The sequence below is a fragment of the Alligator mississippiensis genome, chromosome 1 (genome assembly GCF_030867095.1).
Source record: "Alligator mississippiensis isolate rAllMis1 chromosome 1, rAllMis1, whole genome shotgun sequence".
Taxonomy (NCBI): Eukaryota; Metazoa; Chordata; order Crocodylia; family Alligatoridae; genus Alligator; species Alligator mississippiensis.
In genome coordinates, this window is record NC_081824.1 from 206293732 (window position 1) to 206318997 (window position 25266).

A 25266-nucleotide genomic window follows, 5' to 3' on the forward strand; every position below is an offset into this window, starting at 1 on the left:
TACCATGCCTTGATGTTATTAATTTCTGATCAAAGGGAGGCTGCCCTAGGGCTTCCCGACCCTGGTCTTGCTCGTAGGACCACAGATGCCCGTGGCCATTGCCTTAAAGGATAGTTTCATGGGCTCCATCCTCATCAATAGCAGATCACTGGCGAGTCATGAGTGGGTAAGACAAATCTGCTCTCTGACAGGCCCCAGACACTGGAGCTTTTCTCAACACACCCTAGTCCCCAATGGGCACTGGACCCTCCTAGTTCCCCTCTCCCTACACTGGACCCTTTCCCAAGTACCTAGGCCTTCCTAGGCTTATGTTTACTTTCTCTCTATCTCTGGGCCCCAGGCCTATCTCTTCCAAGGCCTGCTGTGGCCCCCATGCTCTGCCCCTCAGTGGGCTCAGGCTTTCTGCCTCTGGGCCCCAGGCCTTTTATTCTTCTGGTCTCCTTCTCAGTCTGCCAGTTGAGACCTTCCCTTCAATCCATTCCGCAACCACCAGAGCTGTTCACCACCAGCCCTCTCAGATCATTGCCCCTGTCCATTCCAAGGCCTGCTTTACCCCTCGTGGGCTCTGCTGTTTTCACTAGCTGGACTTTGGGCCCCCTGGCCCTCCATTCTCTGTCGTTCTTGTTCAGGTGATGGATTCACCCACTCCTGTTCTAAGGCCTAGCCTGTTCTTGGGCTTGGTGCTGCTTTCCCCAGCTCAGCTGTTAAGGCTGGAGATCTACTCCTTGTGGCTTCCAGGGCTAGACTGCTTGACCAGCTCAGGCCCTGGGCTTATGTGGCTTAAGCTTGGCTCCTTAGTCAACTGACTCTTTCATTAACCTCGGCCAGACCTGCAGGCTGCTCCTCAGGTAGCCTCTCCTCTTCCAGTGACAGGTGCACCAAGTGCCCTGTCACAGTCTCCAAATGTTACTTGGATCTGTAGGAGAAACCTGAGTCAAAATTTCCTGAAGAAAACAAACACAACAGAAAAACAACAGCTTCTGCTTATACCCTTCACAAACAAGAAACCACATTATCTGGAAAAAACATGCATTAGACTTGCCACCAGTAAAAAGGGATGTGCAGGGTTCCCCCCTCCCCACATTGGACCCTTTCCCAAGTACCTAGTCCTTCCTAGCCTTATGTTTACTTTCTCTCTATCTCTGGGCCCCAGGCCTATCTCTTCCAAGGCCTGCTGTGGGGGTGGGGGCTGAACCCCCTCATAATAGATGACAGCCCCCCTGTAAGACTTGAGAATCAGAACCTGGGGGAGGGGTCTCTGATTTTATTAGGGTATCGTGATGGGCAGCCCAGTCCTTTTTGCAGACCCCTGCGAGAGTCAAAGTGTAATTTGAACCCTGGGGATGTGACATCAATACTTTCCATAGAAATATAACTGTATATACCAGTGGTGCCCAAACTTTTTCCCCAGTGGACTGGATGGTTAGTGCCTGGTTTGTCTGTGGGCTGCATCTGGCCAGTGGCCCTGACCTGCTTCCTAGGGCGGGTGCTGTGGGGCCCTCTCTGGCCACGCGTGGGTGCTGGGACAGCAGTGCAGATCTGATCCAGCCATGCAGGGGAAGGGGGCATGGCCGAGCCCTGATTCATCTGCATGGGTGGGGAAGGGAGCATGGTCTGGCCCTGACTGAGCTGTGTTGGGGGAGGAAAGGAGACATGGCCCAGCCCCCATCTGGCTCTGTAGGGACGGGGTATCAAAACCTGGCAGCGGGGGTGGTGTAACAGTATTAATTTCCTGACCTGTGGGGAGCCCTGCAGCAGTGGCTCCGTGGGCTGTATTTGGCCCATGGGCTGGAGGCTGAGCACCTCAGTATATACCAGTGTTGAGTATTTTTGGTAATGTTTGGCTGGATGGTGTGATGGGAAGCTGCTGAGTCATATCCGTGCGAATGGCGTGAAAAGGATTAAAAATATATATTTGCTGACATCTGAATGACATGCATTGCTTTTACTAGACAGTGCCTAACACAATATTGGCCTTATTATTGGGTATGGTCCTAAGCATTATTTTAATGCAGATGATGAATACAAATGCATTCTTTTTCCCTGTTTAAAAAATCCCTTGTGTATCCTGCATTTGTAAGGCTTTAAGCAGTGATGTTGTGGAGGTGGAGACTGTTCAAACAGGGTTTCTGTGGTTTTCTAATAAACCATGTAAATAAGGTGCTCCACATAGTCTACTTATGTGATAATCTCTCATAAATAATTACCTACCTTTTTCATTGGGAGTGCTCTATGGAGGTGCTAAAATGTGGAAAATATATTTTTAATATATCACCTATTTCATACTTGACCCTGGTGATATTTTGCAGTGGTTCTCAAACTTTTTAAATACAAGACTCCTCTGTTAGACTGAAAACACCCCTTAGAACATGTCAGCTCTTAGCTTCTGCGTATTTTTTTTGGACTGTGGAAAAATAATAGAGCAATTCTTCTATTGCTAATGACACAGAAAGATTACAACAGGTCAGAATGTTTTTGACATCATGGATTTCTGTGTGCAAACCTAACAGTACTATTATGGAGCACCCTGGGGGACTGCTCTAAAGATAGTTTTATGCAGACTCCAGCTATTATTTCCTTAGCGGGAGAAGATGGAACTCTCTTATCTTCTATGATTTTTTTGATTCTTGAGGACAGTAGAAGAGGGCCAGAGGGGGAGCAAATGCCTTTGTATGAATTCTGAATATTCTACTTCGGTATTTTTTCAATTGCACTGGAAGCAGGGTTCCTCAAAAGAAAAGCTAATTCAGGATATATGATGTAGGTTTTTTGTTCTGTTTTAAACAAGAATTAAAACTTGAAGCTGTAGTGGAGTTCTGAGGGATTGTAGTTACAGAATAAGGCTAAGGCTTAAAATGGTTTGCTGGGATGACTAACCTAGCAGCCTCTTGGTAGGGATGCAGTTTATACCAGTGAAAGCATCCTTTTGTCAGTATAGCTTTACCCACTTTCCCTAGTGGAATACACTGTTCTAGGCAAAAGGAATATTTTTGCTGGTCTAACTGTTTTATTTTAGGGAGTTTGTCAATGTAGCTATATCTGTAAGGAATGCAAAAAATCCGGGGTGACACGTAGGGGGTGCATGCGGGTGCATGTGCACCCCTGGAGTGTGACGACGCACCCCCTACAAAAAAGTGCTGCTGACACTGTCGGCAGCGCCCGCAGGCAGTTGCTGCTCGCCACCCCCTATCCTCCCGCTGCCCGACAGTGCTGGTGGCGTCTGCGAGAGCTCCCCTGCTTACTGCTGTTGTGCTCCCGCCACCACACTCCCACTGCTGCTGTGCCCCCCACAGCCGCCAGGGCAATGTGTCAAAATTTTATGTGCAAAAAATTATTAACTACCAGAAGAACTTTTAATTGTAGACCACGCCTTTAGAATAAGAATCCTGTAGAAGGATGTCATCAGAGAAATTTAATTATAGGTAAGTAATTTTCTTTATTTGCTCAAACTAAGTCTTTAGGGTCAATATATATATGTGTGTTATATATATGTGTATATATATATATAATGTGTCAAACTAAGTCTTTAGGGTGTGTGTGTATATGTATATGTATGTGTGTGTACACACACACACACACGTATGTATGTATGTATTTCTCCCCTCCTCTTCCTTCCCTTCCTCCCTTACTGACCCCTAAGGAATTATTTTTTTTATGTTTTAGAAGTGTAATAATTGGGTGTAATCACTTTTAAAAGTTCCACGGTAAAAGAGCATAGCAAATCTCTGTTGCATGGTTAACTGAAACAAAAATTGGGTAGAGCTGTGAGGAGTAGTGTTCATTCTTTCAATTGAGTTAGACTTATTTTTCTTTTAATTCTTTTTTAGGTGTTTGTTTCAGAATGGTAAGGCAGCAAGCAGTGTACCAGTTCTGCTTTACTACAGTATAATATTTCCAGTGCTAAAAATACAGCAAGAGGCCTCTATTAATGTACACAGGCATCCATCCAGTTGGCATTTCCAGTTTTCAGTCCATAGTTGGACAGTTAAGTATTGCATGTTTTTTAAAATTAGAGATCCTTTTTATAATTGGTATATAATTATCCTACTATTAAAATAGACTTTCTTTTTTTATATAGACGTTAATTGTGATAGTACCTAGAAACTTTAACTGGGATTGCCAGCATGTACACATGCAGAGTTTAAATGTCACAAATGTCTGATAATGTGTTGACCTTGGGGAAAATGTTAGTTTTGGAGTTCTGATATAAGCTTCTGAAGCAATATGTGCTCTCATTATATTGCTAGAAGGAAATGCAAGTACTATTTTAAATACTTTAGAGAATTTAAGAGAATCATCCCAGCGTTTCAGCGTTTTCATCCCCCCCAATGAATAATAACTGATAATTGTAGGATGTGAAGTGTTGATCTCTGTACCCATCCAAGCTTCTCTACCAGTGCAGAACTTGCAGCAGGAACATTACAGTTCAAAGATAGGCAGAAAACTAAGAAACAAGAGAACACATGCACCACACAATGGCAATAGCTAAAATACTGTATTTTCTGAAGATACTGACCTAAAATATTTGGCTTAAAACTTTTCAATAAATTTATTGTGAAATAGATTATGATAGAAACGAGGGAAAGACTTAACGTATAATGGATATGTGAAGTATAGATTATTATTTGCTCTACCCAGTCATCCATAGTCTACAGAAGGTGCTTAGGCAGGAGGTCACTTCCTGTTATCACTTCTCATATAATAGTCTCCTATGCTGAGTTGCCATTCTAACTGCATGCTATTACTTTGCTTCAAATTACTAGTAGCTTGCAAGTTGGAGGTGCACCTATTTGTGTAAGTGAAAGTAGTCTATTATTCCATGCCTATTTTAAATTTAAGTGCATAGAAGTAAGTATGGAGGTTTTTGTATAAGGAAACAAAAACAAATCTGTCACTCACACTTCAGCCAATCCATCAGCAGCAGGTGAATATAACCAAATAGATAATTCAAATTACTTCTTATGGATGCAGCAGAACACTAAACCATGGAGACTGTGTTTATAGTGTCTAAACAGGAACTGTTCTTCAGTATGCTAATTTGTGCAGGCAGCCTTTTTTGCACGTGAGTAGACCAAGTGTTTTAAATGTAATGCATATTAAGTCTTTTGAATGGTAGTCTTATTCTGCTCTATATACTGCCCTTGAATTTATCTTTTAGCATCTTGGGAAAGGTGTAAGACAGGTGGGCAGTTATTTTGGGCGAAGGGCCGCTTGCCCATTTGGCAAGCTGTCGAGGGCCTCATGGGTAGCCCTGCCCCTTGACAGGTGCCCCGCCCCCGGTGAACATCTTGGGACCAATGTCTTTGTCTTGGGACCAATGTCCTAGGGCCAGCACCAGTGGGACCCAGAGCAGGGCGCAGGCTGCCAGGGGTCTGTGGAGCCAGACTGGACTGCACCAGCAGGAAGAGGAGGGAGCTGGCTCAGCTTCATAGAGCCCCTGCAGGCTGGGACCCTGTACCCCTGCCGCCCTGCTCTGGGCCCTGCTGGCACTGGCCCTGGGACACCGGTGCGCACCTGCTCACTCCCAGTGCCACTCCAGCCCCGCAGTACAGGTAGGGGGCAGTGCACAGCCCCGACCCCCTGCTCATCAGCAGGGAAGGAGCTGGTGCGGAGCACAGGGAAAAGCAGCCCCTCACCTGCCCCATGGCCGGCGCTCCCTTCTGCAGCCGCTTGCAGCCCACATGGGGCTGTCCTGAGCAGGCACAGGCAGTCCCATGCAAGCTGCAAGCGGCTGCAGCTTGGGGCGCTGGCCACGGGGCAGGCGAGGGGCCACTTTTCTCCGCTCAACACCAGCTTGTAACCCGCCCCTGCTGCCCAGCTGGGCCTCGGGCTGGCTCTGGGCTCACCCGTTGGGGCTGTGCCATGGTGGCCCCCTCCACTTGCCACGCTGGGCAGTGTTTGCTGCAGCTGCCCGCCCGGAGCTTGTGCACTGGACAGCACAGCCTCACCACAGCCTACTGTGGTGTGAACTCTGGGCAGGCAGCAGCAGCAAACGCTGCCCAGCACAGCAAGCAGGGGGGCTGCCCCAGTGCAGCCCCAATGGGTGCACCCAGAGCTGGTGTGGGGCCAGGTTACAAGCTGGTGTTGAGCATAGGAAAAGTGACCCTTCGCCCGCCCCGTGGCCGGCACCCTGCACTTCAGTCGCTCACAGCCCATGTGGGGCTGCCTGTGCCTGCTCTGGACAGCCCTATGCAGGTTGCGAGCACCTGCAGCAGGAAGTGCTGGCTATGGGGTGGGGGAGGGGTGCTTTTCCCTGTGCTCTGCACCAGCTCCTTCCCTGCCCTTTGTCCCCCCCTTACCTAAGCTTCCCACGCTGGGGCAGCCACGTGGTCCCAGACCAGAAGCCCCTGCTGAGGTTTCCGGCTAGGGGGGCAGGGCTGGGTGGGCCCTGCTATTGCAGGAACCCGCCAAGGATTCCCTTGGGTCCTACTGCCCCTAGTTCCTGTCATTTTTGACAGAAACCAAGGACAGATACATTTTAATTTTCAAAATTTGTTTAGGGGCTCCACGGGCCAGATAGAATGGCCTCATAGGCCGTATTTTGCCCACCCCAGTTTAAGATTTTATCAGGGTATGTGCATATATGGCTTCTGTGCATGGTATTGCAGTACTTGGGTAGACTGTAAAAAATGAGAGAAACCTCTTAAACAGATCAATTTAAAACTTAATTAAAGTTTATTTTTTTGGCCATGAGTCTATTTAATACTCTGCAATGTAGCTTATAAACCTGAGATACCCATTAGATACAATCTTTTCTAAATTGGTCAAAAAGAAACAGAATAGATAAAGTACCTATGATCCAAATAAAACATATATGAGAAATAGTGCCTTGAATTGGATACTTCAGTTTTTGTGTTTGGGTGGAATAATTCTTTAATTAATTTCTGAGACAAACTTTCTGTTCTCTGTGGTATCTATAAAATTATGTATGTCTTTCTTATTATGAAGACACATATTTTAGAATGGTGAATTTTAAGTAGAGATTACACTGAAGTGTCTAAATTCAGCACAAGAAATAAATGGGAAACTGCCAGCGTGCCTTATTGTGATTCTGTAAGAAGAGCCATATGCAAGAACAGAACAGTTAACTGGACTTCAAGCTCTTTTATTGAGACCAGTAGTTTGTACTACCGTAGAACCTGGGAGCCCTGGTCATGGACAAGGACCCCATTGTGATAGGTGCTGTATACACACAGAACAAAAAAATGATCCTTGCCCTAAAGGCCTTCCAATCTAACTGTAAAATGGATTAGAGGTGGATGGAGGGTTATGTGTTAAATGAGATCATATTGTTGAGCATGATAGTAGTTTTGTCATATCAGTGGCCTAACTTAACACAGAAGAGATGAGCTTTAAAGAGCAATTTGAAGGATAAAAATGACATAACTGGAGATATTTATGGGGAGCGGCTTCCAAGAATCTTGAACAGCATGGGTGAAAATTTGAAGGTGTTTGAAAAGTTATCAGGTGAGCACTGCAGACATGCTTCTTGAGCTGATTGAGGATGGAGTCAATTACTTCATAGTGAATAAGAGATTACAATAGTGGAGGTTTTTGAAAAAGTGAAGACAAGAAGCTATTCATCTCATGATCCAGAAAGGGGGAGGGATGCAGAAAGAGAGGTACCAGTCAAAGTGATGAGCAAAGGAAATGGTCTTTGCAGCAGCATTCTAAATGGAACTGTTCATTTGGGACAAGATTAGATTTTTCAAGGCCAGAGAAAAGGATGTTGCAGTAGCTGAGAGAAAAGCTTCTGTGAGAGTCTGGATGAGAGTTTTAGTTTTCTGGATAGAAGGAAGGAGGGCTCTGTCTCTTTGAGACGTTATGCTGAAAAAAACTGCAATATTAGTTTGGATATGAAGGCCTAGAGACTCATCCGAGTCAATGATGATGCCCAAGGTATAGGCCTGTGAGACGGGCAGGATGGTGATGGCCACAGTCACTGAGAAAAGAACTGATGGAGAGGGATTGGGGAGCAATTAAGACCTCTCTATTAGCCTTGTTGAAGACCTCTCTATAAGACCTCTCTATTAGCTAGCTATCCACAAAGGAATGCCAGAGAAGGAGTCTGAGATTTAATTCGGCCAGAAGAATTGTCTGGGAACAAGTATCTAGTCACGGGATTTTGTTAAGTCATGGAATGAGATTCAGGACTAGTGTATAAAGGATTGACAAGATGACTCGTTCGATGAATGACAGAAAGGCTTTATTTACTACAGGTGTTCACTTTAAATGAGCCTATAGCAAAGCAAAGTCTATTTATCTATAAAAGTGATAGTATCTCACCAATACCGGCAAAGAGGCAGTCTCAGTCTTGTCAGCTTCTCAAGGTATGGATTTGTTCACCAGAAAATCAGCTGGGCGCAGTAGCAGCTTTTGCTAGAATGATTTCTCATTCTTGATGCGCGCCCTGTTAGCTGCTTCATTCCTCTTTTACATCCTTCAACTTAGCATCTTCAAAGCATTCTTGTAGTTGTGTAAATCAAGAGAGCATCCAGAGCAATAAATAACAGGAAAATCCTGTTAATCAAACTATTCATTATTGGTTATCAGAAAGTCCCAATTTTGATTGAATTACCTTCCTAAGTAACAAGAGGCTATCAATTTCTATTAAGTTGGAACCTATCAAGGAATTGATTAACAACCAGGAAAAACCTAAGGTTTTTGAGGAGTCATCCTTCAAAGATCAAGGGAACCATTGAGTTAAAACGAGTAAATCAAAGCCCGTATGGAAAATGTCTCTACACACAAACATGAGTTAACTGCAAAGAAATATTTACTATACTAATTAATCAAGGATAAATATTTCACACAGTTACATACCAGACAAAGGAGCCTGTTTAAAATCATCATATAGTAAGATAAGCTGGAAGTGATGCTTCATTATTTCTTTTCAGAAGGTCCAGCCGCAAACTTACATCCTCTTGCACTGTGCAGTTGTCATCAATATTTTATATTTTAACTTTTGTGAGTAGGCCTAGTTCAGATTGAGTTTCACAGTCATTATATTTTACTGCATATGAATAGAAATGGATGTTTGGAGTGAACCAGGGCTGGGAGCTAGGTAGATGAACATTGAGGTGGAAGAGAATGAAATATGGTGAGTATCCACAGGCATACATCAACAAAAGAAGGATGAGAGCAAATAATAATAATATGTCCCAGGGGGATGGAAACAGGGGCACAAGAGACCCCTCCGTGACAGGACCTGGGATGGAGACAGCCCATCCCTGCAAGAAAAGCCCTGAAGCCAGGGCGAACTTACCTATTTCAGGCTGGGAAGAGACGGGTGAGCCATGTCGGCACAGAGCACCCGCTAGGTTTTTGAGCCGTGTTTATCTCCAAATAAAAGCAGCGTGGGTGGATGCCGTCATCCCATGATGCCACCGGGACAAAATAAAAGCTGGCTCCAAGAAGACAGCGGGAGAGGGACTGCTGGGAGCAGGCAGCAGAAGTGCTTCCCGTGCTGGGCACAGGCGGTGCCAACAACTTTCAAGAGATCTGGGGATGGACCCATTGGGGGGGTCCACGTTGAGGGACTGCAGGAGCCACAGATGCCAGGCCAGTGAGTGGGGATGGGCCAAAGCCCTACCTCCTTATCCTTTCTCTTAATTTCTTCTTTTTCTTTTACTTTGGGGGATTGCCTGGAAGGAACCTGAGATGAGGGTCAGAGATACGGGCAGCGCTCCAGGGTTAGGAGTGGCCGGGATAGCACAGCAGGCAGCTGAGCTATAATGAAAGACCCGGCGGAAGAGCAAGGATGGCTTAACGTCCTAAAGAGACGTAGGGCTGGGAGAGGTCATCTGTAGCCCAGCCAATGAGGAGAGAACAGGAGTTGACACCAGAGGGTGAGCCATCGAACCGTCAAGTGGCCATCCTAGACGCTGGCGCATGGATGGGGTGTAGGGGAGGTGGAGTCCCACGGATACCCACCAGGGAGTGCGACCGATCCAAGAGAGACCACAGGAGGGGGCCCCACCACTGAAAGCAAGATCAAAGTCGTGGCAGGAAAGTTTCTGGGTTCCCCCCAGGGAAATCGTGGACCCTCTCTGAGACCGCTGGAACAAATGCAGCGGCCAATCCCGGGTATGCACTCCAAAGTGGCATGAGATCGCCTCCTCGAGACAAGGCAGGCACACACTGAAAGGCCAAGCAACAGGAAGGAGGCAGCTGAAAGTAACCAGGTAATGGTTATAGAGAGAGAACACAACAGTAGACAGATTAGAGAGCAAGCAGTGCTTGATGAAGGCCAAGTCAAGCAAAGGGCCCTTTTTTTGAATGGGAGTATCGAACAGGGAGTGCAGGTCAGTAAAGAGGCTAGGGTGAGCAAACATGCAGCTAAACAGTATTAACACGTTCATCACTGAGGATGAGCTTGCAAGGTGTGGGGGAGAGATCTGGAGACCAAATCAAAGAGGAAGGCTGATGAGGAAGAGATGGGTTAACAGTAAATGACATTGTGTGGATGAATGTGAAGGGGGATAGAAGGAAGAGTCAGACTGTTCAGAAGAGGAAAAAGAGGTGACAATAGAGAAATGGGCTGCAAAGAGCAGAAAAGGAAGGAGAAAACCAACCTCCTCACCATATCTAATGCAGAGAGGGAAATATGAGAGAACAGAGGATAGGTTGATGTAAAAGGGGGCAGCTCCAGAGGCACTTTCATATGAAGGAATCCTTTAGAGAGCTGGGAACTACAGGTAGTAAGGTGTAAAGGGGTAAACTGGGAACTACAGGGAGTAAGGTGTAAAGAAGTCTTTAATTGCTGGTACAGTCTTCTCTTCTTTAAATGAAGTGGTTTCGTTTTTTATTCTTTGCTCATCTCTGGAGAGAATTTGCTAGTTATTTTGACATTTGGTTTGCTTGAAGATAGAATGTCATAGCTCCTTTAAAGATAGCGGGTCCAGAAGTGCCTTTCCAAAAGAAGCTTGTTTTTTTCTAACCCCCAGGTGCCACACATGAAAGTTTTGTAGCCGTTTCTTTGAACTGAATTGTCTGGGGTGATGGAGCCACACCCTTGACCTCTGCATGAATAATATAGGCTGAAAATTCTTTACACAGAAAAAGTAGGTCTTTTCGTCCCTCCCCCCAAATGAAGCTCTTGCATTACAAAAGTTTTAAACGTAAGAGAAAGCCATCAGAAAGAAGTTATCCTGCTACTTGCATTATTGCAACAGTATAGCCAGTAAAGAAAAATGTCATAATAAACTGATTACATGCTTTCATGTTTAAAAACTAGCTGATTCTGCATGTTCAAAACTAGCAGGAAAAATATGGCATCCTGAAAAAAGAGTAGGTCTTAAGCAAGCTGTGAAAATGAAACTTCAGTCTTAAATATGTTGTGTACATTTTCTGTATGCTAACTGTGGGTACTGAATATGCTGGTGACCTTTTGTCTTTTTTCCCCCAATTCAGTACACAGAAGATGAAGCAAGAAAATTAGGAGTAGTTGGCTGGGTTAAAAATACCAGACAAGGAACAGTGACTGGCCAAGTTCAGGGCCCAGAAGATAAAGTAAATGCAATGTAAGTACTTCAGTGCCAGTGTGTTAACCTTAGTTATCTGTTAAGTTTGTGGTGGGGAGGGGGGTTGAGAAACAATTTAAAAGATACTTTTTTGTATATCAATAACATATTGCTGTAGTAATAAATTAATGTTTACAAAACTTGTCACTGATGCTTTAAGCAACAGTTTGCCTTTTGGTGTGTGGGAGAACTGCAAGGGTAGCAAACAGGAATATTCAATGAACAGAAAGCAGAGAAGAGACTACATTATAACAAAACACTAATGAAAGGATGCTCTGATAGAGACAAAAATTAACAGGAGGTGGAAGTAGCAATATCAGGAAAATACGGCTAGCTGTGCCAGGGTATAGAATGAGTGTAAATGGTGTTTGTGGTAGCAAAGATTTTCTGTCACACTGTCCTATAAGGGGTGGATTTCTATCTAGCTAGGAACCATGGTTGTTATGGAGCAATCTCTTTCATAGAGTTTCTGTACCCTAGTGCTGTAAATTACATCATTTTCTAGCAAGATGGCAACCACCAGCACAAGTTGACACAAGGTAATTAATTTTAGTTCATAACTGTATTAGTTCCGCAGGTAACGGATTTAAATTCTGAAGAATGGCTGTGGCTTTGTACTACCCTGTATTGTATCAGCTGCTGTAGGGCTTTTTTCTATAGAAAACAGCCATGCGTGTGTGCTTCTTATTTTCCATATACATGAAACTTACCACAAAATCTTTCTAGTCAACTGCACATTTTGGGTAGATAGTTTCCTTTCAGGGTGCCACCTGATTAAGTTTTTTGGCATTTTTTTTTGCTTATTCCAGAATTGAGAGCGTCTTAAATATGAGGCTTTATTTCTTAGTTTATTCTCCCTTCTGGGTCATCCTACATGCAGTCATACATCTGTATTTTGTTATCTGATTTTTTTGCAAGACATTCACATCATTGAAACATAAATTTTGTGTGAAGACTGCTGGTGAACACTTAACAGCAGAAGTAATGTCAAACTTAAAAAAAAATCACAGTGCAGACCTGCTAGGATCTTATAAACATCAGGTGTACAGCTGTTCATGGTTGATGCTGTAACTTGTTTTTCTTATGATGAGGTTTTATAGAAGTCTAATAGTTTATGATTTTATGTATTTTGTCTTCTGTAGAAGAAAAGTTATCCTAAGAAACATCACAGGCCTAGGGCTTATACCATAAGCTTATAGCTGTATAAGTCATGCATCAGGACTAGAGGTTCAGTTTTAGATTGTATATGTATTTATTGTTGTTGGTATTTTAATGGTGAGAGAATTGCAGTAAAAAAATTAGTAAAAACCACAGATATTTTTTGGCTTTTAACCATAAAATACAAAGGAGCTACTTTAGTAGATTGTGATTGTATGCCTAGGGAACTGTATTTTTAATTGTTTTATGTGTTCTAAGAATCATGAATTTTCAGATGAAAACAGTATCAAGCCTTTATCCATTGCAAATGTATTTTTAACTTTTTGAAATAGATTTGTAGAACAATACTCTAAGGAACTTTCTAGAATTCATGTTCAACTTTTATTTAAATAATTTTAAACAGAAATATTTTAATACCAAATATCTGATGAGGTTGAAACATATATGGCTTTCAAAAAGACACTCTCTGCCATCAGGAAATAAAAATATAAAAATGCTGTGATAGATTTAAAAACTAGGGTGCGGTTTGCTTTGTACTCCTGGAAATATGAAATATGGCAAGGGCCATAGCTATGAGGAGGGGCTGCCTGGAAACAGCTCAGTTGTTCCCAGGCCAACTTCCAAGTGTATTTTGTAGGGTGTGGGTGGGTGGGTACGTGTTTCTCTTTCAGTGTATCATTTGCTCAGTAAGGATGACTGGTGAAAGCTTTCCTTTGCCAACTGCATTATGTGTAATGACTTTTGGATGTAGATTCTGCCAACATTTTCTTTTATAGGAATAGTTTCATAAACACCGTTTTATTAAAGTTAAGTCCTATTTTTGCAATATAAAGAAAAAAATGTTGCATTTCCTGATAGATAATTTTAAAATTGCACCTGGAGTGGTTAACAAATGTGTATCTGAACTAGTAGGCCTGTGCGAAGTGCTTAGTATTCGCTTCAGATTCGGCCGATTCGGGAGACAGTGATTCGATTTGGTGATTCGAATCACTGTCCTGAATCGGTTTGGCTGAATCTGATTCAGAGATTCAGCCTTTGCCAAATCACCCAAATCTCCAAATTGAACAGGCCCCATCCCCTGCCTGCACTCCCAACCCCATCAATGGCTGCCCCCACCCGACCCCAGTGTCCCTGCTTTAAAAAAAAAAAAAAAAAAGCCTGGCACTTACTGCCTGCTGCCGGAGGGGGGGCAATCCCCGCTGCCCCCACTGCCCTGCGCTGTGTGAGGGGCTCTATCATGAAACCCCATCCTGCGACCGCGTTCCCAGCCCCGGTGTCCCAACTCTTCAGAAAAAAAAAAAAGCCTCCACTCACCGGATGCTGCCAGCGGGGTGGGAGAGGGTGATCCCTGCTTCACTCTGCTGCCCCATGCTGTGTGGGGGGTTCTGCCATGAGCCCCTATCCCCCTCCTCTCCCAGCCCCCCCATTCTATAACAAATATACTGAGTTTGACTAGATGTTTAGCTGAGTTTTATTCTGGATTGTAAATCATCACTAGCATGCTGGACCAAACTTAGCTGTATATCTAGATTATATATGTATATAGGGGCTGGGGGAGGGGAGAGGGGAAGGGGGTGCGTGTGTATAGATATATGTGTGTGTGTGTGTGTGTGTATATATATAGATATAATATATCTATCTATATATACGGATATAAATGCATATCTAGATTAAATAACTAATGTTCAGTTAATTGCAAGCATCTTTAGCACTATACATTTCTCTTTACTATGTAGACCCCTCCATATAAAAATGCTAGGGAATTTCTTTTTCTGCTGCATTCAGTAGAGCTTGACACGATGCAAGAGTGTGTCTTTGTTGTCAGTTTTAAAAAGTGTATTAATTCAAAATGCATAAATTATCTTGCTCTGTTGGTAAGAGCTCAGATATAAAACCCTGATGATCTGTACAAGCGCCTAAAACAGGAAGTTATCATTATGTATAGGGTAAGGAAAGAGACCAGAAGAAAAAATAATGGGTTAAGTGTCCAAATATCTGTATGCTACTGGAAGAAGTGTGGAGTGCAGACAAAAGGCTTGGGTGCCTGGTCCCCCAAGAACTCTGGGGCTTTTCATCCCCTGCCCTGAAAGCCATTTAATTAGTTTTTCCTTCCTTCTATGAACCCTGTAGCTGCAAGATCCCAGACTCATTTCAGACTTTTTAACACATTTTGAGAAGGGAGAACTGAACATTTCAGTTGCAATTGCTGGCAGTGACATCTTCCTCTCTTTTTGGCTTCCAGCCAGTCTAGGTATTCCTCCCCTTCTGACAAGATGATGCCAAAAAAATTAAAGTGTTTAATTTTGTTCAATTACTGAATTTTGTTCAGTTTTTACTAAGAAGAGTAACTGATAATATGTCTAACAAAATTAGCACCAGAGATAATGGGTAAGAATTCAGACTACAATAGGAAAAGAACAGATTAGAGAGTATTTAGGTAAAATGTTTTAAAATCACCTGGGCCTGATAAAATTCACCCTAGAATACTTGCAGAACTGGTTGAAACAATCTCAGAGCTGATAATGATTATCTTTCAAAACTCTGTGGAGATAAGTGGAATTCCAGAAGACTGGAAGAGGACAAACATAGCATTTATTTTCAAAACGGGAAGAGAAGAGTCAATTATTAGCCAGTCGGCCTAATTTTTTGAGAGATACTAAAACAAATAAGCAACCAGTTTGAGAGCACCCTTAAGGTAACAAGTAAGTAACAGATAACATGGAATTGTCAAGAGTGAACCATTTCAAAACAAACTAATTTCCTTCTATGAAAGGGCAACAGACCTTCTGGTTAAGACAAAAATAGTAGATGTGATAATATATTAACTTTAATAAGGGCTCTTTACACTGTCTTGCATTCTCATAAACAAGTTTAGGGAATATGGTTACATGAAATTGCTTGAAGGTAGTTGTGCAACTGATTGCAAAACTGTACTGAAAGAGTATTTAACACTAGTTCACTGTCAAACTGGAAGGATGCATCAAGTGGTGTTCTACAGAGGTCTGTCCTAGTTCTGGTACAAATTCAGTGGTTTCATTAATGGACTTGGATATTGGAACATATTAAATGTACTGATTTGATGGTGCTAAACTGGAAGGATGGTAAACTCTTGTGAGAACAGGATTAGAATGAGTATTAATCTTGACAAATTAGAGAGGTAGTCTGAAATAAATAAAATGCAGTTCAATAAGGACAAGTGCTAAGTATACTTAAGTAGGAGAATTCAGCTGCACAGATACAGGATGGAGAAGGACTAGATGGGCAGCAGTTTTGTATCTGCAGTTTTGTAAACTTGGGTTTATAATACATCACAAATTGAACATGAGTTGTAAAGGGTTGTGTTTTTTTGTGTGCAATATCTTTTATTGGACCCACTGTATCAACATCTCCCACAACGATAAGCTTTCAGATCAAACTGTTCTTCCACAGATCTTACTGGGTAGCTTGTGCCCAAATGTTTATCTAACTGCTCTATAAATGAGTTTGGTGCATTTTGAGTCAGGTTCTAAACTTTTAATTGTATCATTCAGCACTGCATTAATGTCGGTAGATGAATATAGCTACTTATGCAGTCACTTTTACCAACAATGGCTTTCTTCTATGTACCTTTTTAGTATTCTTCCTTCAGCCTCTCAGTTAGACCTGTTTTTCCCCTTTTTTTTTTTATTCTGTTTACTACTTTGGTTTAGAAACTCCAAAAGTACTTAAATGAACAGATAATATTGCCACTCTATCTATTAGGGCCCCGGCACATGTTTAAATTAAAGGTGGATAGAAACCAGCTACAGAGTTATTACATGCTTTCAACCCCTTACTTGTACCTGAGTGGCTCTTTTTATAGGTGGATAGACACTTTTATGGCATGATAATTTGCATGTGAGGCTGGTCTAAATTTATTGTGCAGTTAACTAGTTAATTGTGTGATAATTATTTCCCATGTGTGGCTGGCCTTATTTTACACATGTGGTTGATCTAAATTTATTATGTAACTAAACCCCTGGCACACACTACAATGTATGCCATGTGTGGCAGGGGCCTTAGGCTGCGGACAGACATGCTTTGTAGCACTACAAGTGGTATTGCACAGTGTAATTCTGAAAGTATATAGTGCAAGGAGGAACACACAGCCCTCTAGCTGGAGTGCTATAAAGTTGCTGTAAAGATGTACTCTCCATCCAAGGGGGACAGTAAGGGGTTGAAGAATGGGAAGAATGGGTCACTGTGGGATGCTATGGGGAGCAAGAAGTACCCTGTAGCACTACATGCTACATTTGGGGCTGTAACACGTGCCACAGAGAAGTTTCTTTTTCTTTTGGGAACATTTCTATAGCATTTCTGCTGTTTTTTGGCAAGACAGGACGAGCTCATGTCTGTACACCTGCTTTTTATAGAACTACAAGGACATATATAGCACTACAAACATAACATCTGTCCACAATCTTAGTGGTATGATATTTTTTGTGATTTCCTCTGTATGAAATTAGTACTTATTTGGAACTCTTTGTGAAGTCTAATTGGCCAGATTCCACTAAATCTGTAGGCTGAACTAGGACAGGAAATGAAGGAAATTGCTAATGATAGATGAAACTTCCTTAAATCTTAAAAAGATCACAAGTTCCACACTTCTCTAGAAGAATGTATTGGATTATTCTGCAAGCTTTGTCTTGAGCATTTCAAGGAGAGCCTCTTAAAGTTCTATGTAGTACTTGGGATTAACTGAGAATCCCATTCAGTTTCCTAGTGTAGAAAACGATTAGTTTTTTACCAGAATGCTGAAGGCTCCAGAATACAGTCTTAAAAATCAGTTTTAATTCAACTTTATGCTATTCACTACTGTCAACTGTTGCAGTTGACTGAAGTGCTACAGTGATGAATGAAGATAAGACAAAGAATGCAGCAGCAGCAGCAATCCCTTGCAGTTGAGATGATTGTCTTACATGATTGTATGGGTGACTGGTGCCTCCTGAGTTTGGAGGGGGCACCAGATCACCGAATGGGGGGGTCCCCAGTGGCCGATTGCCAACCAGGGGAGGAGGGGGTTCCCACAGTGGCTGATCACCGAGTACTTCCACCAGCACTTCCAGTCTCATTGCTGGCATTTCCAGGGGGTGCACGTGCAACTCCATGTGCCCTCTATGCGTTGCCAATGCATGGTTGCTTTACATCTGAAGATGGCTGACCAGGCTGATCTGAGATAGACAGACTCTTGCAACTTAGGCACATGTTTCCATGTGGGGTGGGTGGCACTAGATTCTTGATTTGGTTCACAACATGCTGTTTCTAGCGTTTCCTGTTGTCATGATAAGGTTTCAAGGTACTGAAATTCTTGCAGCAGACTCTTCCTGCTGGGTGGTGCTTGAGCGATAATCTCCAATAAGTTGATGATATTGCATTTTTTCAAATTGACCTTGAGGATGTCCTTGAAGTGCTCTTTCTGCCCTCCTCTTGAGCATACACCCTGACTGATCTGGGAGCGTAAAACGTGATTCAGAAGTCTGGAGTAAGACATCCAGATGATGTTGCTGGCCCAGCGAAATTGATATCAGATGATCATTGCCTCGATGCTCCTGGTGTTGGCTTGTGAGAGGATGCTAATATTGGTGTACCTATCTCCCACTGGATTTGAAGGATCTTCCACAGGCAGTGTTTGTGGTACTTCTCCAGAGACTTGAAGTGTCTCCTGTACATTGTCCACTTCTTAGCTCTGTACAGTAAGATGGGGATCACAACTGCTTGATAAACCATGAGCTTGTTTTTGGATCTGATGTTACAATCTTCAAACACCTGTTTCTTCAGGCATCAAAAGGCTGCACTTGCATTTTTAAGGCAGTGTTGGATTTCTTTGTTGATGTCAAGCTTCTGCAAGAGATGACTTGCAAGGTATGGGAAATATTGAACATTCTACAAGAATGCATACATGTGCTAAATGGAAATATATATCAGGATATTAGAGCTGTGCAAAACAGCACTGTTTCGTTTTGACTTCTGTTTTGCCATTTCAAAGGGACAGTGTTTAGTTTCAGTTTGTTTCGAAGCACTGTTCCATTTCGTTTCGTCGAAACTTTTCACCCATAGGCTATAAATGGGGAATCATGAAAATGCCTATAACTTTGTAATTTCTTGCCTGATTCAGATGAAAATTGCAGGGATGGTAGCCCCTGCTAAGGGCATGAAGCTTTCCAAGTTTCAAGGAGGGGGTTCTGGAAAACTGCACCTTAAACTGCTGATAAGCAAAACTCATATCATTTGCTGGCAGCAGCAGCCTGCTATCCTGTGTGCAGAGCTGGGGGCCTGTGCCCCCCAGGAGGGCTGCGGGGCTGTGGCAGACTCCTGCTGAGGGGGTCGCGGGCCCCTGGATCTGCTTGTGGGATGACAGCAGGCTGCTGCTGCTGGTTGGGATCGGTGCTGGGCGAAGCCCGTGCTGAGCTCCAGAAAGCCTGGTGCTGCCACTGACCCCAGCTGGCAGCTGCAGCCTGCTGTCATTCCATGAGCAGATCTGGGGGCTGTCATCCCATGCACAGATCCAGGGGCCCATGCTACAGCAAGCCTGGCTTCGAAACTTGAAATATTTTGAAACTGTTCATGTGCCCTTGTTTCATTTTGAAGCTGTTTCATTTTGATTTCGCTATTTTGAGCTCAAAATGTGTCAAAACAGCTTCAAAACGAAACACCCATCAAAATTTTGCACAGCCCTACAGGATATGCTGCCAAGAGGTTTTAGAGTTGATATAAAAAGTCTATGTAAAATGGAGTATAGTAGAACAAACAAGGTATAACCATTTTGCAAAACTGGGTAGAAACACAATTTTGAGGAATATTCTTGGAGTTTTTTTCTTTTTTTTTTTAACATTAGATTTTTGAAGTTCTGTCCTTTCTTCTCTGTTTGAAGCATATGAATAGAGGGGTAAGAGAAGCAGTCAGACATCAATGGGTACAACAGTGTAAAAACAGCATGAGCAAAGATCCTGGCCCAAAGTGCAGAGGTGGGAATTGGGATACCTGAGAGATGTGGAAATGAAAGGAAGGCGTCCTGGAAAAAATTGCTTGTGTGAGAGAATACTAGAGGAAAAGGGAGAGAGGAAAAGAGAGAAAAACTATCTAGTGAGGAAATGATCAAAGAACAGCCAGTAAAGGCTAAAAGGAATGGAGGAAAGAGACCAAATGAGGAGAGGGAAGCCAGACGATACATGAGCCAAAGGACAATTTGGTTTATCTATAAGAAACATATTAAAGAAGCAAAGATGAGAAGACGTAATGGAGGCATGGTTTACTCTGAAGAAATAAAGGTAGTGCTGCTTAAAAACAAGTTACAAAGGAAACCTTCCAGAAAGCACTTTGTTACATTAGATCTACCACTGTCTGCAGTAGAGTTCCTTGTCTTTAAAACTTTTGTTCAGTAGGAAATAAAAATATTTCCATTTGCTTGTAGCTGAATGGAAATACGACAGCCATAAAGCATTCCCCATAGATTTTTCTTTTACTGTAGAAAGAGAATTTCAGCCCCCACTTCCATAGTCTTAGTGAGTCCTGTGTAGTCAAACAAATATGGTTTCACTGCATAAGAAGAGAGAGAATAATGTGTGGGATAGCTGCATTCAAGGGTGGTATCAGAGAACCAGTGCTGTTTGGTGTTCCTTTTTGCCATGTGGAGATGGAGGTATTGGCTGCTTCATCCAATGTGCTGATATAGTTGGCTTCTCAGCTGCTCTGGATTAAAGGAAGAAAATAGTCCTTTCTTACATGTCTCCCTTGACCCTGGCCAGGCTTCTTAGGCAGTGCTACTGAGTTTGCAATTTGTTCCTAAAAGCCTGGAGGTAATGCTGCTTACCCAAAAGTATGTCACCAAAAACCTCAAGAATGATTTTTGATTTTATTATTTTCAAAATGAAGTCAGACTCAGATGTGTGCAGGTAGCTCCAACTAAAAGTATTAGAGGTACACCGATACATCGGTTCGTATTGTATCGGCACCAATCAAGGGAAATTGACATTATTGGCAGTTGGCTTTTTTTGGCTGATGTGGCCAATAATGTCACCAATAAACACTGCATGTATGCACACAGTGGCAGCATGCTTGGGGCCAGCTCGCTGCTTGGAAAGCAGCTTCTGACTGGTAAGTCTGTTGCGGGGGGGAAGGGGTGGAGGGAGAGAAGAGACATGGGAGTGGGCAATTGAGGCTCCTGCAGTGAGGGAGTGGAGATGGGGCAGGCACTGCCCAGCCAGGGTGGGGCGTGGGATAGAGCTGTGTGAGGCTTGTCTTGGGGGTGTGGGGAGGAGGGTGGATCCCGCTGCTACATGTATCTCTGGGGAAGCCATGCAGGACATATGCCCCCTGGATCTGTGTGTGGGGTGAGGGTAGGCTGGGGTCGGGGGCTACGCTGGGCTCTTCCCAGTGGGAGGGGTTGGGCCGGGGCTGCGCTCAGGGTGGGTGGTAGTGGCGGTGCTGGGAGGGGGGGCTACGGTGAGGCTACGATGTGGCTGTAGCCCCCATACTCCCAGCGCCACCACTGCCTGCCCCAAGCACATTCTGGTCCAGCACCCCGGCAGGGAAGAGCCCAGCGCTGCCTCTGGACCCAGCTTGCAGCAGCAGCCTGCCTTTGCCCTGCACACAGATATGCGGGGCACATGCCTCCCCCATGGCTCCCCCGGTGGTGTGTGTAGTGGTGGGATCCATACCCGCCTCCGTGCCTCTTGGAGGTGCCACTCGCAGCTCTGTCCTGTGCCCTGCACTGCACCAGCTGGGGAGTGCCTGCCCCAAACCCCTCCCTCCCTCACTGGGGCCTCAATCTGCCTCCCATGCACCTTCTTTTCCCCTGCCCCTTCCCCCCCAACACTTACCAGGCACACGCTGATCTCCAAGCTGCCTGGCTGCATATCGGAAATCAGAGTGGTATTGGCCGATATGGCTCATTAATAATCGGCCCTCAGTATTGACCCAAAAAACTTTTGTCAGTACACCCCTAGAAAGTATGAGTCTGGAGATGCTAGGAAAACAGTGACCTGTGAGCCATTGTATTTCTGAAGAATATACTCTGAATGCTCAAGGAAATGTATTTATATTACTATTATATGATTATAATATTATTAAAGTATATATATCTATTATATAAATACATATTTTAATTTAAATCATTCCACAGAAATGACATTAGGAATATTTTTCTCCTAACCTTTTTAGGGTATTGAGTAATGCAGGTATGTATAGCCCATAACATTAGATTAAAAGAGGGAAGTCTTTACAATATCATTGTAGTGGAGCTTTCCTTTATTTTTTTTCCATATGCCTCTAACTGTCTCTAATTATTAGTAAAGTTTAAAATGATGATATAGAGAACAGGAAATTTCATATAAAGAAACATACCTTAAAGCCAGTATGGAAATGGGTTCTCCTGCATAATTAATTGCACTACTAATAGGAGTAACAGCATACAGGATCAGGCATTTAATAGGAGTAGGTAGAAATTAATGAAGTTGCACATGTGTCAGCAGCCTCTGGCCCACAGAGCCTTTGGATCCGGCCTGCGGAGCCGTAGCTTCAGTGGTATTCAGTGGCGAGGGACAGCCAGTGTCATTCCACAGCCAGGTGCAAGGGGCTTTGGCAGAGGGGGAGTGCTGCCTGTGTTACTCTATGGAAGGTGGAAGTGAGTGAGTCCTAGTGCCTACCTGCCTCTTACTCAAATAGAGTCATGCTACCCTAGTGCCAGAAAATGTTACTGATCCCTGAAGGTAGTATTGCATGTCCCATTCCCACAAAGCCTTAAGCATGCGTAAGACCTAGGGTAATCAGTGGGAATACTTATTTGCTTAAAATTAACTATCTGTAAGTCTTTGTTGTGTTAGTTAGAGCTTTAGGGCTATACTATGCTTTGTTTTATATCCTGTGGGTGAAATCCAGATAACATTTATTCAGTGCAGAACTCCCATCTACTCCATGGGACCAGGGTTTCACACTGCATACACTCCTCTGATATCTAGGAAGTCTACAGAGTGTGAATGAGGGCAGGATTTTGTTCTTAATGTGTTTCTCTAATTTGACCATCTGCGTTTGTTTTGTTTTTACAAAAAAAATAAAATAAAAAAAATCAAAAGGAAAAGATTAAGTAATTTCTACACAGCAAAGTAGCCTTTAAAAATGTATTTATATTAAAATATAGTTTTATTTAGTTGGAAAATCACTTCCAGATGGTGAAGTGCCTGCCAAAACAGTCATATCATTAGGTTAAACATTTTGCAAATTGTCCTTAAAAATAAAAATATTTATTTAATTTATGTTAACTAATAGATCAACAACACTTTTTTATATTGTAAGAACAGTGACTGTACTTGAGACAAAGGTGTAATGTAGTTAACATTGCATTGGCAGAAAAGGGAAGGTCTCATGCTGTGTGTGTTAGATTTTTTTATAGAAGTCATGTATACAAGACCCTGCTACTTGTAATATATGTTAGCAGTTTCATTCAATAATACCTGCTCTTTGAACTCTAGATGGAGCTGTTAGTTTTACAGATATTTATACTTTTCAAATTGAAATGCTTTATGTGAAACAAGACTATTTTTAGATCAATCTGGTAGAGTTCTATCATTCTTTTCATTATAGTCTTCATTTTTACTATAATCTATGGTCTTGTTCCCCCAGCCTGTTACACATCCACACAGATAGCATCCCATGACCCCTAGACACTAAAATCTTCATTTCACAGTTTTCACTTGTTGAGCTAGGGGAATGGGATTTGTTAAGGTCACTCTCAAAACTCAGGCCTCTAAACAGTGTGACTTGGAGGGAATGGTATGAAGTTTTAAGGTAAACTGATCCAAATAAAATAAAAATCTCTATTGTTCCTGTGCATAAATGAGGGTGATACAAGTGCAAGCTTTAGTCTTTGCAGTATTGTGATCCTCCTCCTTATTAATAAAATGAAGCTAAGTCTGTGTAGACATTCTAGTTGTTGCCATAGCAACTTGCAGTACTAAAACAGATTTTTGTCTGTTGATTGTTGTAATGATTGCATTATATTCGTTTACAGAAAAGGAGTTAAGACTTCCATGCATGGATAACAACATTTAGAATTTATTTCAAATTATAACTACTTGTTAAATAGGTTAAAAGAATTGACATGATACTAAGAAATAATACCCAATGGAAATTTCAAAGTAGAAACTTCTGTTAACTGCGGTATATTGAAGTAGTTTTCTCTTTTTTTAGAGAAGTGAATTTTATCAACTATAATATTCCCAGTCTCTAAAACTATGGATTTTTTAAAGCTAAAAATTGGGCAAACTGAAGTCACAATTATTTCACTCCTTAGTATTTTTATCACAAATATTTTTGACTATTAAGAGAAAAGAATATAAGGTATATGCCAAATGCAAATACAGACAATGTAGGAGCTACTTTAAATCAAATCTTAATGTGCACCTTTATCAGCAGTTGTCTAGGTTTTACCTTGGTTTCAGTGTTTCCAAAAAAAGGCAGAGAGCTTCTAGGTAAAAAATATGTGGCTCCCTTTTTTTGGTCTTCATTTAGCTAAATGTTAATTAATGTAAATATCTCATATTTGAAATGCAGAATGATATTGACAGATATATTTTCTGTATGTGGAGGAGGACAAATGTGTATGTATTCAAGGCCAGAAAGGACAGTGTTGCAAGCTGAGGTGTAATGAGGAGCAGAATTCTGAGAACAGAAAGACAAGAATTAATTTTAGAGATGCTGAGGAAAAGCAAAAGCATTTGGAAATAATCTGAATGTGTTTACATTTGTCTTTAATTTTTCTTCTACCTTGTCATGTAAACTTTGAGGAGCATAGCATAATGCCAGCATTAACAGAAGTGATTGAAAAGGGAGGAATGGAGAAGACAGAGGAAAGAGAAGGATCCACAAAAAGAGATATTGGAGGAGAACTAGCAACAGATAGTATGTGTTAACAGTGAGAATGGGCTGTCAAGGTGGAAGGAATGAGCTATAGGTTCAAAAGTAGCAAATTTAGCAAGGAAGCAACCATTACATCATCTTTGTAAAAAAAATTTCAAGTAGATTGTAGGAAACAATTGCACAAGTTTGCAAAACTGTGCAACTGTCTTTAAAAAAAAGGTTTTAGTAATTACAAGAACATGATAAAAATACTCCAGAACAGTTTCATGAAAAGGTTTGATATTAACTGTTGCTTTCTTACCTGTATACAGGGGACCATCTCTCTACTGTGTTTTATACCCTAGTCAAAAAAGGGATGGACTGCAATGAAAATAAGATTATTTCTACATGAATGCAGAAACATGCAGTATAGCAAGCTGAAAAATTCATTTTCTGAGGTATGGACCTCTGTGGCACAAAATGGAGAACAGGAAAACAGCCTTTTGTTCCTGGTGCAACTTCACTGATCCTGGAAGTTGCGCTAAGGGTAAATTTGGTTGAATAAACTAAATTGAAGCTTAATCTAAAAGTGAGTGTAGAAATGGTGTTGTGGAGTTTCATGTTTGTAATGTTTTTGTGATTCCACAGAAAAACTGCTAAACTCAAGTCGGGCTGAGGTCTGCCAGATTGGATTCTGTCTTTCACATGGACCTGGTCCTTACTGGGAAATTAAGTT

At 42.4% G+C, this 25266-nt stretch overlaps 1 protein-coding gene across 11 annotated transcripts in view; it reads left to right on the forward strand.

The window, feature by feature from the left end:
• Positions 1 to 25266, forward strand: part of ACYP2 (acylphosphatase 2) — a 159608-nt gene that overhangs the window by 40684 nt on the left and 93658 nt on the right. For 4 of the 11 annotated variants that reach the window (XR_009457616.1, XR_009457617.1, XR_009457618.1 and 1 more), the window contains exons 2-3: positions 3828 to 3984; positions 11413 to 11522. Coding sequence is in view for 7 of the 11 variants with exons in the window: in XM_059719339.1 (XP_059575322.1) it covers positions 3828 to 3984; positions 11413 to 11522 (267 nt within the window). In the remaining 4 variants the exon portion in view is untranslated. Of the gene's footprint in view, positions 1 to 3827; positions 3985 to 6028; positions 11523 to 12002; positions 12987 to 24862; positions 25160 to 25266 lie in introns of those variants that run through there. The other 7 variants (XM_019500805.2, XM_006274443.4, XM_059719344.1 and 4 more) reach the window with 6 other exon arrangements.